This window comes from Herpailurus yagouaroundi, unplaced genomic scaffold, assembly GCF_014898765.1.
Source record: "Herpailurus yagouaroundi ecotype Mexico unplaced genomic scaffold, PumYag 220, whole genome shotgun sequence".
In the NCBI taxonomy this organism is placed as follows: Eukaryota; Metazoa; Chordata; class Mammalia; order Carnivora; family Felidae; genus Herpailurus; species Herpailurus yagouaroundi.
The window spans coordinates 6,664,202-6,680,385 of NW_024412451.1; the positions used below are offsets into that span (position 1 = coordinate 6,664,202).

The window sequence follows — 16,184 nt, forward strand, 5'->3', positions numbered from 1 at the left end:
TGCGCGGCCTGGCGCGTTGGAACCGCCAACTGGGCTTCCATAACGCAGGGCTTCTCTGGCAGTCAGACGGCCCTGGGCTTGGCAGTCACTGGGGGGGTCGGTTGGGTGCCAGGACGGCTCTGCAACCTGAGAGGCCCCCTGGAGCCTGTCGGTGGGACAGAGACTACTTCTGGGTTGCTCGTCTGGGGAGGCTCAGTTCACCAGGAGCCTGTGTGCATTCAGCCCGCCACCAAGTCGGTTACCGGGTCGGCCTCAAGGGCAGCCAGGGGGGGTCACCAGTCTAATAAGCCCACCAAGCGGTCTGTTGATTAAGGATCAGATTAGCGTCCTTATGAGTCAAAAAGGTAGTCCCCTTGCAAACCAATTAATCAGTGAATCTGATAATCCACCCACTTGGTAGACTGCCCTGCTCATCTGTTAATTATGCTCCCTCTGAATCCGTCTCTTAATAAATTAATCCCCCTGTGAGGCGTTCAGTCATTAGTCCCACGGTTATCCCGAGTGTAAGCGGGTTAATCAGTTTCACTGTTTGTCCTTGGTGTCCCTAGAAAATCAGCTTTCCAGTCAGCATAAGTAGGCCAGTCGTCCAAAAGTGGGGTGCTTCCCGCAGCGAGTCGGAAAAGCCGTTTGTAGCATTTAGACTCTGCCAAGGTCATACACGGTCGGAAGCGTGCTGAGGAGGAAAAATATCCTGGAGCCCTTGCAACGAGAGCCAAAGGTAAAATGCAGAGGAGAAAAGATGGGCAAAGGGAAGTATAAGGGGGAGGAAAAAAGAGGGTGCATGAAGAGCCATCCCTGTATCTCTAAAGCCTTGCAGGAGAAAAGCAAGAAGAAATCAGAATTTTAGAGCTAGATGGATCACTACACCTCAAATCAGAAAATGCACTGATGTTACAGATGAGGAAATCAAAGGAAAACTAGAGAGGAGAAAATATTTGACCAAGTTATTCAGTGATTTACTAGCAAAGCCTGGGCCTGGACCCAGACGGGGCTCATTCCAACATCCAAATGTGGTTTGTTTGTTTGTTTTTTAATGTTTATTTATTTTTGAGAGACAGAGACAGAGTGTGTGTGGGGGGGGGGGGGGGGGTAGGGGCAGAGAGGGAGGGAGACACAGATTCGGAAGCAGGTTCCAGGCTGAGCTGTCAGCACAGAGCCCGTCACATGCTCGAGCTCACGAATCACGAGATCATGACCTGAGCCGAAGTCAGACACTTAACTGACTGAGCCACTCAGGCGCCCCCAAATGTGGTTTTAAATCGGAGAAGGGGGGAATATATTGGCAATGGAAAAAGGGGAGCCGATATGGATTTCCTCCCTCTGGGTATCTGCTCAAATGTCACTTCCTCAAAGAGGCTTTCTCTGACCACTCTACCTAAGCTGTTTCTCCATTGCCCCCCCTCCCCCCATCCCATAACCCGCTATCCTATTATCCTGCGTTATTTTTCTTCATGGTACTTCCTAGCTATCAAATTATCTTGATTGCCAACTCATTCATTGTCTGCCTTCCCTCCCTGCTAGAATGAAGACAGGGATTCTTATTCTTATTTAATTCCCTTTCCCTAAAACAGTGCCTGGCGTAAACAAGGTGCTCACAATGTTGGTTGCTAGAGAGAATGAGTGAGAGTGCCACCACTAAGGAATGTGCTTCTTGAGACTCATTAGAGGAAGCAGACTGTACTTTTTTTTTAGTTTATTTATTTGTTTTTAAAAAAATTTTTTTTAACGTTTTATTTATTTTTGAGACAGAGAGAGACAGAGCATGAATGGGGGAGGGGCAGAGAGAGAGGGAGACACAGAATCGGAAGCAGGCTCCAGGCTCCGAGCCATCAGCCCAGAGCCCGACGCGGGGCTCGAACTCACGGACCGCGAGATTGTGACCTGAGCTGAAGTCGGACGCTTAACCAACTGAGCCACCCAGGCGCCCCTATTTATTTGTTTTTAGAGAGAGAGAGAAAGAGAGAGAGAGGGAGAAGGGGAGGGGCAGAGAGAGAATCCCAAACAGGCTCCAAGCTGTCAGCGCAGAGCCTGACGCAGGGCTCAATCTCACAAACTGTGAGATTGTGGGATCGTGACCTGAGCTGAAACCAAGAGTCAGGTGCTTAACTGACTGAGCCACCCAGGCGCCCTCAGACTGTGCTTTGAAGTAGAGAGCAGGGCCTCTGTAGAGTGTCAGGAGGTGAGGTCAGAGAGGTAAAGGGAGAGGGGCTACCTACCTCGTGCAGAACTTTGGCTTATACTTGGAGTGAGATGAGAGGCACTGGAGAATTTTGAGCAGAGAAGGGGCAGGATGTTACTGAAGTGTTGATAGGTTCCCTCTGGCCACAGCACGGGGAATAAAATGAACAGGGACTAAGGTAGAGCAGCAAGGCCAGTGAGTCGGTTCCTGCAGCCATCTGGGTGAGTGAGCCTGGTGTCTTGGGCCAGGGTGACAGCAGTGGAGGTGACTGGGAAGTGTATTTTGAAATCAGTGCCCACAGGATTTTCCGACATGGCTGCAGGCCATGAGAGAAAAGAGGGTAGTCACAAAGGACTCTGAGCTTTCAACTCTTGATTTCTTCCTAGGTGCTAGTTCATTTGATTTAGAGACATGTTTCCTAAGTTTTAGGTGATTGGTTTTTATTTTTATTTTTCTGAGATGAGAGCAAGGATGTTTAAACTTTTAATATTACTTTCTACCCTTGCTCTGTTGCCTGTTGGCCAAAGAATGTAGGTGGTTTATAAACATTTTTCTGCTCCTTGGGAGGTTGGTGTGGAGCAAGAGGAACTTGAGTTATATTTTATTTTATTTTTTAAAAATGTTTTATTTGTTTTTGAGACAGAGAGAGCCAGAGCATGAGCAGAGGAGGGGCAGAGAGAGAGGGAGACACAGAATGTGAAGCAGAACCCAGGCTCTGAGCTGTCAGCACACAGCCCAACGCGGGGCCCAAACTCGCAAACCTTGAGATCATGACCTGAGCCGAAGTCGGACGCTTAACCGACTGAGCCACCCAGGCGCCCCGGAACTTGACTTTTAGATCCATCTCTAACTTATTTAAGGAAATCACTTACTACCTTGCACTTCAGTTTCCTCCTCCATAAGGAGGCCTTTGTAAGACTTAATTCCTCAGGGTTCCTGGAAATGAACGAAGACTACCCAAGTGAGAACAAACAAGTTGCTTATTCAGAGCTGTAACAGGAGAGTCAGCCACCATCACTTGCATGTGGCAACAACTCAAAGGGAGGCAGCATAGTGGGAAAAAGAGTTTCAGATAAGGTCTGACAGGAGAGTGTTATCATGGGGAAGCTGGAGGTTAGCTAATTCGAAGTGGGGGCAATTTAGGGGCACTTGGGTGGCTCAGTCAGTTGAGCGTCTGACTCTTGGTTTCGGCTCTGGTCACGATCCCAGAGTTATGGAATCAAGCCCCACGTCAGGCTCCACACCTGCTTAAGATTAAGATTCTCTCCCTCTCTCTCTCTTCCTCTGCCCCTCTTGCTCTCAAAAGAAACAGAAAGAAAGAAAGAAAGAAAGAAAGAAAGAAAGAAAGAAGAAAGAAAAAGTGGGAGTATCTTATGTGGTTGAATTGGGGAGCAGAGTCCACTTTCTTTGGTTGGTTCTGAGCTGGAAGCAGGGGCAAAAAACAGGGAAGTTTTTGACCAAGTTCTGACTGTACTGGGTCGATTGCCACAGAGGTTGTGGTTTGGCTTCTTGTATTTGTTGCTGCAAAGTGAGGGTCAGAGTCATGTCATACAGTTGAGGCTTGAGGGCCATATATGGTATGGACATTGTATATTCAGTCTCTCAGGTTCTTGGGAGTAGTAAATGAGATGATGTACAGGTGGAATTGACAGGTATTAGTACATAAATAAATATTTATCTCAGTCAAAGATTTTCAACATTTCATTATGGTCTAATTATGCAATCCTGTCTTTGTTTTCATTTACTAATTCATCTTTATGAAAAGAATTTGTTCCCCAATGTAATACATGAATGCAAACTTACGTGTCAAACAATGCCAACGTGTATAGAATAAAAACTGAAAATCCTACTTAATCTTTCCTCTTATCACTGCTCTACCCATAGGTAAGTACTGGTACCAGCTTATTATGTATCTTTCCAGATCTTTGTTTCATTTATGTTTGTGCATTTATGAATGTGTTATACATGAACATATAACTATTATGTGTGAACATATATATATTTTCATGTAATACACATATATAAAGCTTTTACATAAATGACAAATGATCAGATTTTCATTTAAATATTGTGAAATATTTCAGACATATTGAAAGGTGTGAAAATGGTATAAAAGGAATGTGTGTTATACCTCTTATATATCCTTTCCCCAGAAACATTTCCCACTCAAACCTAGAAATTACTGCTACCCTGGATTTGGCATTTATCATTCTTTGTGATAAGGTATTTAACCCAGCTTGAAGAAAGATCTGGCCTTCACCCTTGGCTTCTGGGAAATAATATCTAAGCCCCTAGGATGCCATGCCTGACAGGAGTGTCTTTGTTTGCCTGGGGGCCTTGCATCACACTGAATAGTCTGCAAATGTGATTCAAGGCAGGGGCCGGCCACACCAGATCATGTAACAATGTGATTTAAGGTCTTTGGATCATGTGGTACCAGCTCAACTTCAGAAGGACCTACAGACAGAGACCCAAGCCCATGTGATGGGACTGACTGGGAGCAGTCAGTCGGGCCCATGTGATGAAGGCCCAATAAAAACTGTGGACACAAGGCTTGGGTGAACTTCTCAGGTCGTCATATTCCATGCATATTGTCGCACATCATTACCAGGAAATATGAGTTATACTGTCCATGACTCCACAGGGAGAGGACAGCTGGGAACTCTGGTTGGAACTTTCCTGGACTCTGCCCTATGTGCTTCTTCCCTGGCTAGATTTTAATACGAATCCTTCAGTTGTAATAAATAATAACCATGAGTATAACAGCTTTCAGGAATTCTGTGAATATTTCTAGTGAATTATCGAACCTATGAGTAGTCATGGGGATCCTAACACTTGCAATTGGTGTTAGAAGTGAGGGTGGTTTTAGAGACCTCTGAAATCTGCAGTTGGTGTCAGAAGTGAGGCCATCTTTTTGGAACTGTTCCCTAACTTTGCAGTTGGCCTCAGAAATGAGATTTGCGAGAACCTGACTCAGTGAAACATATGGTTTGGGAAGAACAAAGATGTGAAATCAGGGGATGAGGAACCTTTCATTCCTACATGTCCCCAAAGTCACTCATGGGCATGAAAATGCAACTGTTCTGCAATTAGTTACAGGAAGTTAAAGTTACCAGTGTTTCTTTTTTTTTATTTTTTTTTAAATTTTTTTTTCAACGTTTATTTATTTTTGGGACAGAGAGAGACAGAGCATGAACGGGGAGGGGCAGAGAGAGAGGGAGACACAGAATCGGAAACAGGCTCCAGGCTCTGAGCCATCAGCCCAGAGCCCGACGCGGGGCTCGAACTCACGGACCGCGAGATCGTGACCTGGCTGAAGTCGGACGCTCAACCGACTGCGCCACCCAGGCGCCCCTCTTTTTTTTTTAAATTATGGATCCAACTCTGAAGGAATTGACTCACTAGGTGCATAAGGAAATTCAAAATCTCAAGAAACCAGCCAAATATAACCATCCCTTGGTTGCTTTTATCTGTAAGACCTATAATGAAAGAAAAGAGCTGGAGTGGATCCTAACGCTGGTCCAAGCTTGGGTTCGGTTCGGTCTGAGCTATGGCTGCTGGCCTCAGGGCTGCTACTAAAGGGAAAAGTCATGTTGGAACAATAGGTAGCAAAGAAAATTAGAGTGAGTGATTCACAAGAGAACGGAGAAAAATGAAGGGAGTGTCAAAGGGACTCATCCCAACAGAGAGAAAAATCTTTAAATAGTTATGAATCAGGGCACCTGGGTGGCTCAGTCAGTTAAGTGTCCAACTTCGGCTCAGGTCAATATTTCGCAGTTTGTGGGTTTGAGCCCCACATCAGGCTCTGTGCTGACAGCCCAGAGCCTGGAACCTGCTTCAGATTCTGTCTCTCTCTCTCTGTCTCTCTCTCTCTCTCTCTCTGCCCCTCCGCCACTAGCGCTCTGTCTCTGTCTCTTTCTGTCTCAAAAATAAACATTAAAAAAATAAAATAAATGAATAAAATGGAAATTGATGGGATCAAAACAAAGGTCTGAGTGCAGTGCTTTTGGAGTTTGGGTAGACCAGGGGGAGCCTCAGATACCTCCCCCCCAACTTTGAAGGATCCTAATAAAATCTGTTCTAGTTACCCTAGTTTTGAGGAATTTCAAAAGTCCAAAGGCAAATATGACAATGGGACCTGAACTTCAAATGGCTTGAGGTGATGGTCCCATGACCTAATCAAGGTAATGATTGGTCAGGGGTTCTCGGGTGGCCCCTCCCCAACTCGTGCTCTCTCTTTCAAAGTAAATAAGTATTCTTTTTAAAAAAGATGATGATTGGGGCACCTGGGTGGTTTAATCGGTTAAGCATCTGATTTCAGGTCACAATATCACAGTTCACGAGCTTGAGCCCCACATCAGGCTCTGTGCTGACAGCTTGGAGCTTGGAGCCTGCTTTGGATTCTGTGTCTCCCTCTCTCTCTCTGCCCCTCCCCTGCTCGTGCTCTGTCTGTCTCTCTCTCTCTCTCTCTCTCTCTCTCAAAAATAAATAAAAACTTTTTTTTAATTTTTAAAAAAGTAAATAAAAGGGCCTCAGTTCTTTGGCTCCATGCCTAGCTGGAGACTCAAAGCCACATGCACATTAGTGGTAAAATGGTCAGGAGAAGAGATGTTTCTGGGACTCCTTAAGCTGGAGGTTAGTGGGAGTTATAGTTAGATTGGGAAGATATGGGAATAGAAGGATTGAAGGAGTTAAAGTGAGGGTTTGTTTAGATGAAAAATAGAATGCTTGAACAGATTTTATGTAAAGCCATTGTGTCTCCTCCTTTATCTGAATGTAAGTACATACCGTGTCTGACTGGGAAACACCTCCCTTACCTAGTATTATGAAATAGGAGGCATGTAAATCCTCCCTTCAGCCAGTATATGCTAAATGGGAACCAATAAAATTGCCCAGGCCCACACAGGTTGTTAATTTGAAGAATATAGGATATCTGGTGAGGAAAAAAAAAACAACATGTCAGAAACCCAGCGTTTGATTGATTTGGATTTTGGATGGCACACATTCTACATTTGGGAATATGGCCAGCTCCTAACCATAAAACCACTAGAGTGAAGTCTTGGGAGTCTATGCAGACTGCAGTTTATGGCAAAAGCCAGCCAGCACCACCCAGTGGCAACCACTGGGATTTTTTTTTTTTTAATCAGGAAATTTCCATTTGAGACAGACAACTAGCTGGCTATTGAGCTTTGATTGAAAATGCCCACAGGACGGAGAGAAGTACAATAATCCTGAAACCTGAAATATCCATGATATCTTTGGTAATTTGGGTAAACACGATAATAAGGAAGACCGTGCCCAGAAGAGTTCTGTAATAAAATGGAAATGGTTTACAGGGGAACCTGGTACCATGGGAATGTGAGGAAGTAGTCATCATATTAGGGAGCAGATGGCCTCTTTCCCCTCCTTTTACCACCCGAGGAGCTGCCAGATCCTATTGCCACTTGGGTGGTGACAGTGAATAGCTCTCAGTTGACCAACAAAGAGCTGCTTGGTTTATGGAAGGCTGTTCCAACATGAAGGGGTTCCTTTGAGTGGGAAATACTAGCAATGGAATGCTAGTAAATATTTACTAGCCGGATCTCCAAAGGGAAAAAGAAGCCTTGAATTGTAGTATTACCAACCTCTGCTGTGTAGACACTCTCACTGGAGATAGTCTCAAGCTACCAACTCATCATATAGAGTTAGGAAGAGATACAATAGCACACCGTTATGTGGTATTTCCATCATACAGGTACAATAGATGCAAATAATCTCAAGGACACAGATAACAGTAAAATGCACTAGAAAAATTAGGGAGTAATCAGTTTCGAGTGATTACCATCTTTGCTTTTAATATAATTTGTTTATAAGTTTATATAATTTAATTTTTAATAATGGCCGTGTTTGACAACCAGCTTGTAACATTTTTGAAAATTTAATAATCAGCTTTTTTTTTTTAATGTTTATTTATTTTTGAGACAGAGAGAGACAGAGCATGAACGGGGGAGGGTCAGAGAGAGAGGGAGACACAGAATCTGAAACAGGCTCCAGGCTCTGAGCCATCAGCACAGAGCCCGACGCGGGGCTTGAACTCACGAACCGTGAGATCATGACCTGAGCCGAAGTCGGACACTTAACCGACTGAGCCACCCAGGCGCCCCAATAATCAGCTTTTTAAAGCTGGTTTATGCAGGCTCCAGCCCAATGTTGGATATTGTTTAGAAACCAAGATATAGGTGCTAGGCATGTTTATCACTAGGGATATGTCGTTGCTTCTAGGCTCTTTCAATGAACAGAATATGGAAATAGCATTTGTTCTTTAAAGCCAAGGGTTTGTATTGATAACTCTCTTTGTCTCCCTCAAGACAGTAGAGTCAGAGCACTGTGTTCAAAGGTTACTTGAAATAGACATTCTTCCAGAATGGTTCTGTTATCATTGTTTTCATTGGTTTACTAGATCTTGTGTGTGTTCAATTTTAGGGTTTTGCTTTCTTTTCCCCTTCTAGGTTCCTTTCGGAACAGTAAAATATCAATATGGTTGGAAAGGTTTTTTTCTTCCCTTGACCAAAACTGTGTCACCTGGCTACCAGGACATTCATGTAAGGGAACCTGGGAACATTAATATTTGTTATCGTAAGGCTCTGTAGTAGAAGCAACAGGGATGATGGTGCCGGGATACCTGTTGGGTCAGAAGCCAGAAGTGTCTGCCACAAGGTATTATAGACTAGGGACACGTCCCCTCATCCTGCCTTTTCCAGGAATTTGTGCAGAAATGGCGGACTCGTGGCCAAAGAGGGAAAGGACTTGTCTGTGGTCCTCCAGTGAATCAGTGACATAGCTTATATAATCAGTACTCAAATCCAGGGCCCCTGCTCTTAAGTCAATGCTTTATTTAAAAAAAAAAAGGGGGGGGATAGTTTCACAAAAGATAAAACTGACAGTTGAACATGTTGTCAGTGACTACCAAACAAGGTCACTTTCTTTCTTTCTTTTTTAATGTTTACCTATTTATTTTGAGTGGAGAAGAGCAGATAGAGAGGGAGAGAGAGAATCCCAAGTAGCCTCTGCACTGTCAGCACAGAGCCTGACACAGGGCTCGCTCTCACAAACTGTGAGATCATGACCTGAGCCGAGATCAAAAGTCAGACCCTTGGGGTGCCTGGGGGGGCTCAGTTTAAGGGTCCATCTCTTGATTTCAGCTCAGGTCACAATCTCACAGTTTGTGAGAGCGAGCCCCACATTGGGCTCCAAGCTGCCCACATGCAGCCTCCTTGGGATTCTCTCTCTCTCTCTCTCTCTCTCTCTCTCTCTCTGCCCCTCCCTCTCTCTCTCTTTCAAAATAAATAAACTCTTAAAAAACAGAAAAAGAGTCAGATGCTTAACAGACTGAGCCACCCAGGCACCCTAAGCAAGGTCATTTTCTAAGCTCTTCTGAGGTCACAAAGGTCTGTTTGATGTAGGGCCTTCCCTTAAAGGGCTCAGTCTCAGGTAGATTCTTTACTAAGATATTGTGTTAGTTTCCCAACTAGAATGACCTAACCAAATAAAAATTTGTCTTCCTCATCCAAAGTGATGAACAGAGATAGGCTGTGCAGAGCTGGTGTAGCAGTAACACAAGGCCATCAGGGATTGGGCTCCTCAAACTATTCTGCTAGAATATCCTTCATGAGTGGCGTTCATCCTCGTGGTTACCTCATGGCTGCCAAATGGCTGCTCTACCTCCAGGATCACATCCATATTCTAGGGAGGAAAGAGAAGAAAGCGACAAGGAGGAAAGAAATGACAATATCAGGAAAGGAAGACTTTCCCGAGAACCCTCAGCCCACTTCCAATAAAACAATGTCACGTGCCCCAAGTTACCTGCAAAGGAGGACAAAGTAGTGCTTTAACTTGCAACAACGCACCACTAAACAAAGTTGGGTTTGTTAGTAATGAAGAGCAGGATAAGGAGTTGTTGTTTGGCTGCATAAAAACAAATAACTCTACTAGGAGGGAAAAACTGACTCTTTCCTCAAGAAACAACAAAGGAAATAACTGGGTCCTTCTGGAAAGGGGAGAGATTTCTGCACTTTTGACTGGGCAGGGAGATCAGGAGAGGCTGCATGCAGGAAGTGGCACTCAACTCAGCTTTGAACCTGGAGTAGGATTTGAAGGTGGGCGGAGCAGAGTTGCCAGAGGAAAAGCTGTGAAAGGGGGAAGGATGTGTAAGGTGAACACTGGAGAAGGCAGCACTTTCCCTTTGGTGTGGAAAATGTTGGGAAAGGCGCAGGGGGGAACAGCAAAGGTGAGGCAAAATTGTGGAGCATCTCATTTGCAAAGCAAGGAAGTTTGGAACTTCTCCTATCAGAGGTAGGAATTCTTGTCCATTCCCATTTTCCCAAAGGATCTGTTAAGGTTGTCCCATCCTTGGGGCGCCTAGTGGCTCAGTCAGTTGAGTATCTGACTTCAGCTCAGGTCGTGATCTCACGGTTCGTGAGTTAGAGCCCTGCATCCGGCTCTCTGCTGTTGATGCAGAGCCTGTCTTTCTGGACCATCACTCCTCCCTGGCCACCTGGCCTGAGTCGCTCCTGCTCTAGGCAATTCCTCTCATGGTTCCTGTGGGTTATGCCAAACACCCGGACTGGTCCTGTACCTCTGAGGCACACAGCCCTTCCATGAAACCCCATTTGCTTTGAGAGAGAACCCAAGGGACATGGTAACTGAGTTTCTCCCAAGTGGGCTGGGTCTGGGAGGGAAAGACCAGCGGAGAAAGAAGGAGATGCAGCATTGGGCACCCCCCCCCACCGGAGGTCATCGGGGTGCTTCCTGTCCCTAGATGCTCTTGAACGTCTCACCCCATGTAATTCCTGCTTCTGAGGATGAACAGACCTCCAGGATGACCAGAAACAGAAGCCCCTGGCTTGCTAAGAATACTTTCTGCTCTCCCACCCACATCCTTTCAGTTACCTGCCGTCTCGTCCCTTCTGAACCACATGGCTCTGACGCGAGAGCCAGCTGAGGCAAAGACCCCGGGCCCCTCCTCTTCCTGAGGACCACTGCTGCTGCAGATGGGTGAGTGGGGTGAGGGGCAGTGCTGGAGGTGTCTGAGGTGCCAGGACCAGGGCGGGGCTAGGCTGCAGAGGTCTGAGAAGAGGACATAAGGGTTAGGGTACCAAATAACCAACATGGATTAGACATCTGTGTGTCGGGTCCTGGCAGGGCTGGGGATGTCTGGGGCAAAGAGCAGACTGGGTCGGGGAGCGGAGTTAGGGGTGAGGGTGGGCGCTCAGCCAAGGAGGTTGAAGGTACAAGAAGCACAAAATGCTGGAAAACCCAGGGGTAGTCAGTTTTCCCGTGTCTGTCAGTCACTGTCCACAGGCATGCTTTCCCAGATGGTAAAAATACATAATCCAGAGGACAGCAGTCAGGGAGAGTCCCTGAAACTTCCTCATCCCCCTGCCTCCATGTGACCCAGATGAAAAGTCCAAGATCAAGGGGTACTCTTTAAGAGAAAATTACCCCTTTCTTCCAGTAATCTCAAACGACTCCCGGTGACAACATATGCTTTGTCAGTAACGCTAAGAACTGATTCCTTGTTGAAGACCCTGAAGAGGGTGACTGTTCCTTATTTATCAACCGATGAAAGTCACCAAGTGGATAACATATCCCACCCATTCTGTGTAGAGTGAAGCAGGCTCAAATGTTCTTACTCAGAAAACACCATAGCAATCTCTGCTTAGGATGAGTGCTCAAAGGCCACTTGGGACTGGGAAGAAGAAAATCTAGAAAGGTGCTCTATTTATTGAATGGGGAACATTTTACCATGTACTCAGCTAGGAACACTGCCAACCATAGGGCATTCATTGTTTTTTTTGTTTTTTTTTTTAAGTTTATTTACTTACTGGGGGGAGAGAGAGAAAGAGGGAGTGAGAGAATCCCAAGCAGGCTCCACACCATCAGCACAGAGCTCAGTGTAGGGCTCGAACTCAGGAACCGTGAGATCATGACCTGAGCCAAAATCAAGAGTCAGATGCTTAACCGACTGATTCACCCAGGTGCTCCAGGGCATTTATTCTTACATCGATAATAGCATGATACAGTTCAGCAAATACCCCCATTTTCCAAACTGAGAAAGCATAAAGAAAGGGAAGTGACTTGCCCAACAGCATCTGGACAGTAAGAGAGAGAGAGGAAGAAATTGATCACAGATGGAACGGGGAAGGAGCAGAGCCTGAGGGATGGGAGGAAGAGCCTGGGGGTGGCGGTGGGGGTCAGGTAACGGCTCAGAGGCAATGTAGATCCTCAGAAAGTTCCCTTGCCATTAGTCAGGTCCAGCGTTCACTTTGAGGCCAGGTGAGGAGAAAGGATGAAGGGGAACTTGTCTGTGAAGCCCAGCTCCTCTGGGCTTCCAGAAAGTCTTTTGGAAGCTCCTTTGGGAGTCACAAATAAGGAGAAGGCTGGGTCCTGGAGGAAGTGGAGAAAGGAAGTCAGGCTGCTTGCTGATTGCTGATCCTTCCTCCCCACAGCACCTGCCAGGCTGCTGTATTCTTCTTGTTCCTTGGAGAAGACTCTTCTGTGCAGCTGTTCCTTCTATGGCATCCCCACACCCTCCGTGCAGTGGTGGATGGGAGGGGCTCCCGTGGGTGCGAACAGTGTGGATAGCAGTGTCCACGTGACTTCCACCATAATTGCCCCCTGGGCCAACAGCACCATCAGCCTGACAGAGCAGCCAAGAATGAGCACAAGCCTTCTCTGTGAGGGGAAGAACCAAAATGGAACCCATGCTTTGAGCATCCTACTGAGGCCAAGTGAGGGTAGAGGGGGCCCGGTATCTGGGTGAGGGAGTGAGCTGGGGAGGGAGCAGAGCTCGAACTCCAAGTCCAAGCTTTCAGGACAGAAGACTTTCTCACATGCTCTCTCCTTCCAGGAAAGAGTTCTTTTCTTCCCCAGACTTTCATGAGAGGGCTGATCCAGGGTGTTGTCTATGGAGCCATTGCAGCCTCACTGCTGTTTTTCTGCGTCATCCCACTCATGTGAGTACCAGGGCTAAAACCGTACCCAGCAGGCCCTGGCCTGGGTGCTAGCGGGGAAGGGGAAAGACAGAACCCCTGCGTCCAAGGAGCTCAGGGTCTGGTAAGGGAAGGAGGCACCAGACATGGTCACCACAGTCCAGGGCCCTCAGGACTATGCTCAGCCACAAACAAGGCCCAAGGGACAGAGGCTTTCAGTGAATTTCATAAAGGAGAAAGCAAAGGAGGAAGTGGCAGCCACAGAGAAGCCAGCGGAGCTCCCCGGGGTGCTGTCTAAAGCGGCCCTGAGGGGCTGAGTGCTCATTTGCTGGGTGGAAAGTAGCATATGCAGACCCCAGAGACACATTTGAGGAATTGCCGGTGTCTGTGTGCAATGTCAGATGCATTGACAGTGATGGGAAATGGCTGAACATGAAGTTGAGAAAGCGTCTTGGTGTTAGTTCATAAAGACTCTCGAAACCTGGCTAAATGTATTGGCTAGAAGCCCAGAGTGAGAAGGGCAGAGCTGCCAGAGGTCAGGCCCGAGACTTCAGCGGGGGGAGAGAGGGTGGGGGGGGGGGAAGGGGGGCTCTGGCCAGTCCAAGTGTCTTGGACTTGATCCTCAGTTGGGAGCCGAGGAACAGTGTTAAGCAGGGAAGAAAAGCTCCTAGTGCAAGGTGTCTGTACACAGACCAGAGGGCAAGAGCCAGAGGCGTGAGGCCAGGCAGGAAGACTACATAATAAAGAGCCCAAAAGTCAGAGCATGCCAAGAACCCAAGCTGTCTCTGAAGCCTAAGGAGCCAGCAAGATCCACAATCACTCCATCTTCAGAGAGTGAGATATTGGTGGGTACCCACTGCGTCTGGAGCCTAGACTATCAGCATAATGGCAGTAAGACTCACGAGGAGAAGCACATACAGTGTTTAAAGGAATTACCATCATCAGTCTTATGGGGCACCTAGAATGCCAGAATGTGCTTGCAGATCATCTTATAGATGGTGAAGCCAAGGCCCAGAGAGGGGAAGAAGGATGAAAATTAAGACAAATAACTTAAAGGGCATTGGAATCAGCAATGTACACACACACACACACACACACACACACACACACCCCTTCACACTGAGTCCCCATTGAGAACGGGGTTGAAAGAATCCCTAACAGTGTTTGTGGCATCAGAGTGGAAGCCAAAGGCTTTGGTCTCTGAGTGTTTGGCAGATTGTAGAAAACACGGTCTGTAGATACCACAGGCCCAAGTTAGCCTGAAGTGCTTGGAGACCAGAACAAAGACAAGGTCTTCATTTACCTTGCACCCCATATCCTCAGCAGGGCTTGGAAGAGACAGGCCTCAGTGTTATGTACCATTTACAATCCTCGAGGACTGGAAATACCCTGCTGCCCTCCTTAAACCCTGCATTGGAGCTGGCGTCCCTTTGCGGATAAACCAAGAAGCTGTTAAATTCCACCAAGATATCCCGCAGTATCTCCCAACCTCCATGCTGGGCAGTGCCGGGCCTCAGAAATGGGTCAGACCCAGGCCCCTGTCCTCAGAGAGCAAGCAGGCTGGTAGGAAGGTAGCCTTGCAGCAACAGGGCTGGGACAGGAGTTATAGTTGAGGAGGGAGGGATTGACCCTCCCTGGGGAAGTCAGGCAGAACTCCCCAGAAGAGTCTGGGGAACGTTGGGTGGCTCGCAGTGCTAGGAATGCACAGGGAGGGGCACTGAGAGAAGACAGGTTGCAGGCTCCAGTCATGGGGTTCTGAGAAAAGGTGAAGCCAATGTCTGCTCCACATTGCTGTAATTCTGTGCTCATAGGGAGAGACAGGATTCTGTCCATTTAAGAACTGGATACCTCACCTCTCGACTTATTCCAATATTCTTCTTTCTTTGCCCTGCTCTGTAGCACCGCTTACCTTAAACTTCCAGAAAAAGCAAGATAAAGTGGAGCTCATAAAGCCTATGAAAACTACGTGCCTACCTGGAGTCCCCAATATCTGCGGGATTACCAAAGTCCACGGAATCCTTAGGCACCCCAGAAACCCTGGAGTCTATAACAAACCCGGATCCCTGGAGCCTCCTCAGCTCACAAAGCCCTCTCAAGCCCCACCTGTCCCTCACACTGACTGGTTCTCCATTGAGTAGGGTTACTCTGGGACCTGGTCTCAGAATCTTTGCAAGCAAACTCTATGATCTGTTGTTCAGGTTAACCAGAAGTATGCTCTGGCCTAGGATGGTATCAACGAAAGGAAAAATAAATGTGAGACTATGGTCCAGAAGTAGCTTTGGAGCCCCTACTGTATGCCCAGAACCTGGAATATACATACAAGAGCACCAGGCTTTGGAGCCATCATATATGGATTGAATCCCAACTTTAATGCTTAGTGGCTATATGTCTTTGGATGAAACCTTTTCACCACTGCACCCTTTGAACTTCGGTATCCTGACCTGAGGCATATGTAGGTAGATAGTGAGTGAAAAGTGGTATCCAGAGGTCCAGGTGGAGAAAAGACACAAAGACCATCCCTGAATGCCAAGACAAGGCATTGGAGCCTTAATCTTGACTCCCTTAGAATGTAAGTTCCACAAGAACAGGTATCTTGTCTGTCTTGGTTTCTACTTGAACCACCAGCACCTAGAATGGTTCCTAAAATATAAGACTCTCAAAGATGTTTGTCGAATAACTGAATGGATGAATGAATGAATGAATGAATGATAAGCTGTTGCAAGGTTTGAAGCAAAGAATGATACATAGTGAAATCGTGCTAGGAGTAGTTATGGAACTCAGAAGATAGAAGACCGGAGGCAAAGAGCCTAGTTAAGAGGTTAGTGCAGTATTTCTTGGCTGAAAGACAGGCATACAAGAAATGAGAACAGGGATCTGGCAAGAGGATGGACAATGGCTGTGTATTGTTCCCCTCTGAGTGGATGGCATCCTCCCTTCTGGAGCCAGATGCTGGTAATTTTCAGAGGTTGCAAAAAAGGGGTCATCTCTTCCCTGAAGCATTATTTGTGCATAAATCCAATGGTTCTCCATCCAGC

The 16,184-nt window shown here is 46.7% G+C and overlaps 1 protein-coding gene across 2 annotated transcripts; it reads left to right on the top strand.

The window, feature by feature from the left end:
* SIGLECL1 (SIGLEC family like 1) lies at window positions 1–15,812 on the top strand. Of its 2 annotated transcripts, XM_040458188.1 has the most exons (7): window positions 1–245; window positions 549–718; window positions 3,945–4,063; window positions 11,104–11,212; window positions 12,667–12,948; window positions 13,068–13,173; window positions 15,049–15,812. In XM_040458188.1, the coding sequence occupies exons 4-7, from the start codon at window positions 11,209–11,211 to the stop codon at window positions 15,083–15,085; spliced, it is 429 nt and encodes a 142-aa protein (XP_040314122.1). In that variant the 5' UTR covers window positions 1–245; window positions 549–718; window positions 3,945–4,063; window positions 11,104–11,208; the 3' UTR covers window positions 15,086–15,812. The 2 variants fall into 2 exon arrangements, with proteins under 2 accessions (XP_040314122.1, XP_040314121.1); XM_040458187.1 differs by lacking the exon at window positions 3,945–4,063 and having other exon boundaries at window positions 2–245.
* Window positions 15,813–16,184: the final 372 nt, after the last annotated feature.

What these genes read in the sequence shown, in the direction of transcription:
- SIGLECL1 (XM_040458188.1), top strand. An exon ending in GAGCATCCTACTGAGGCCAA is followed by an intron (nt 12,949 to 13,067) that starts GTGAGGGTAGAG and finishes CTCTCCTTCCAG; the next exon opens with GAAAGAGTTCTTTTCTTCCC. An exon ending in TTCTGCGTCATCCCACTCAT is followed by an intron (nt 13,174 to 15,048) that starts GTGAGTACCAGG and finishes CCTGCTCTGTAG; the next exon opens with CACCGCTTACCTTAAACTTC.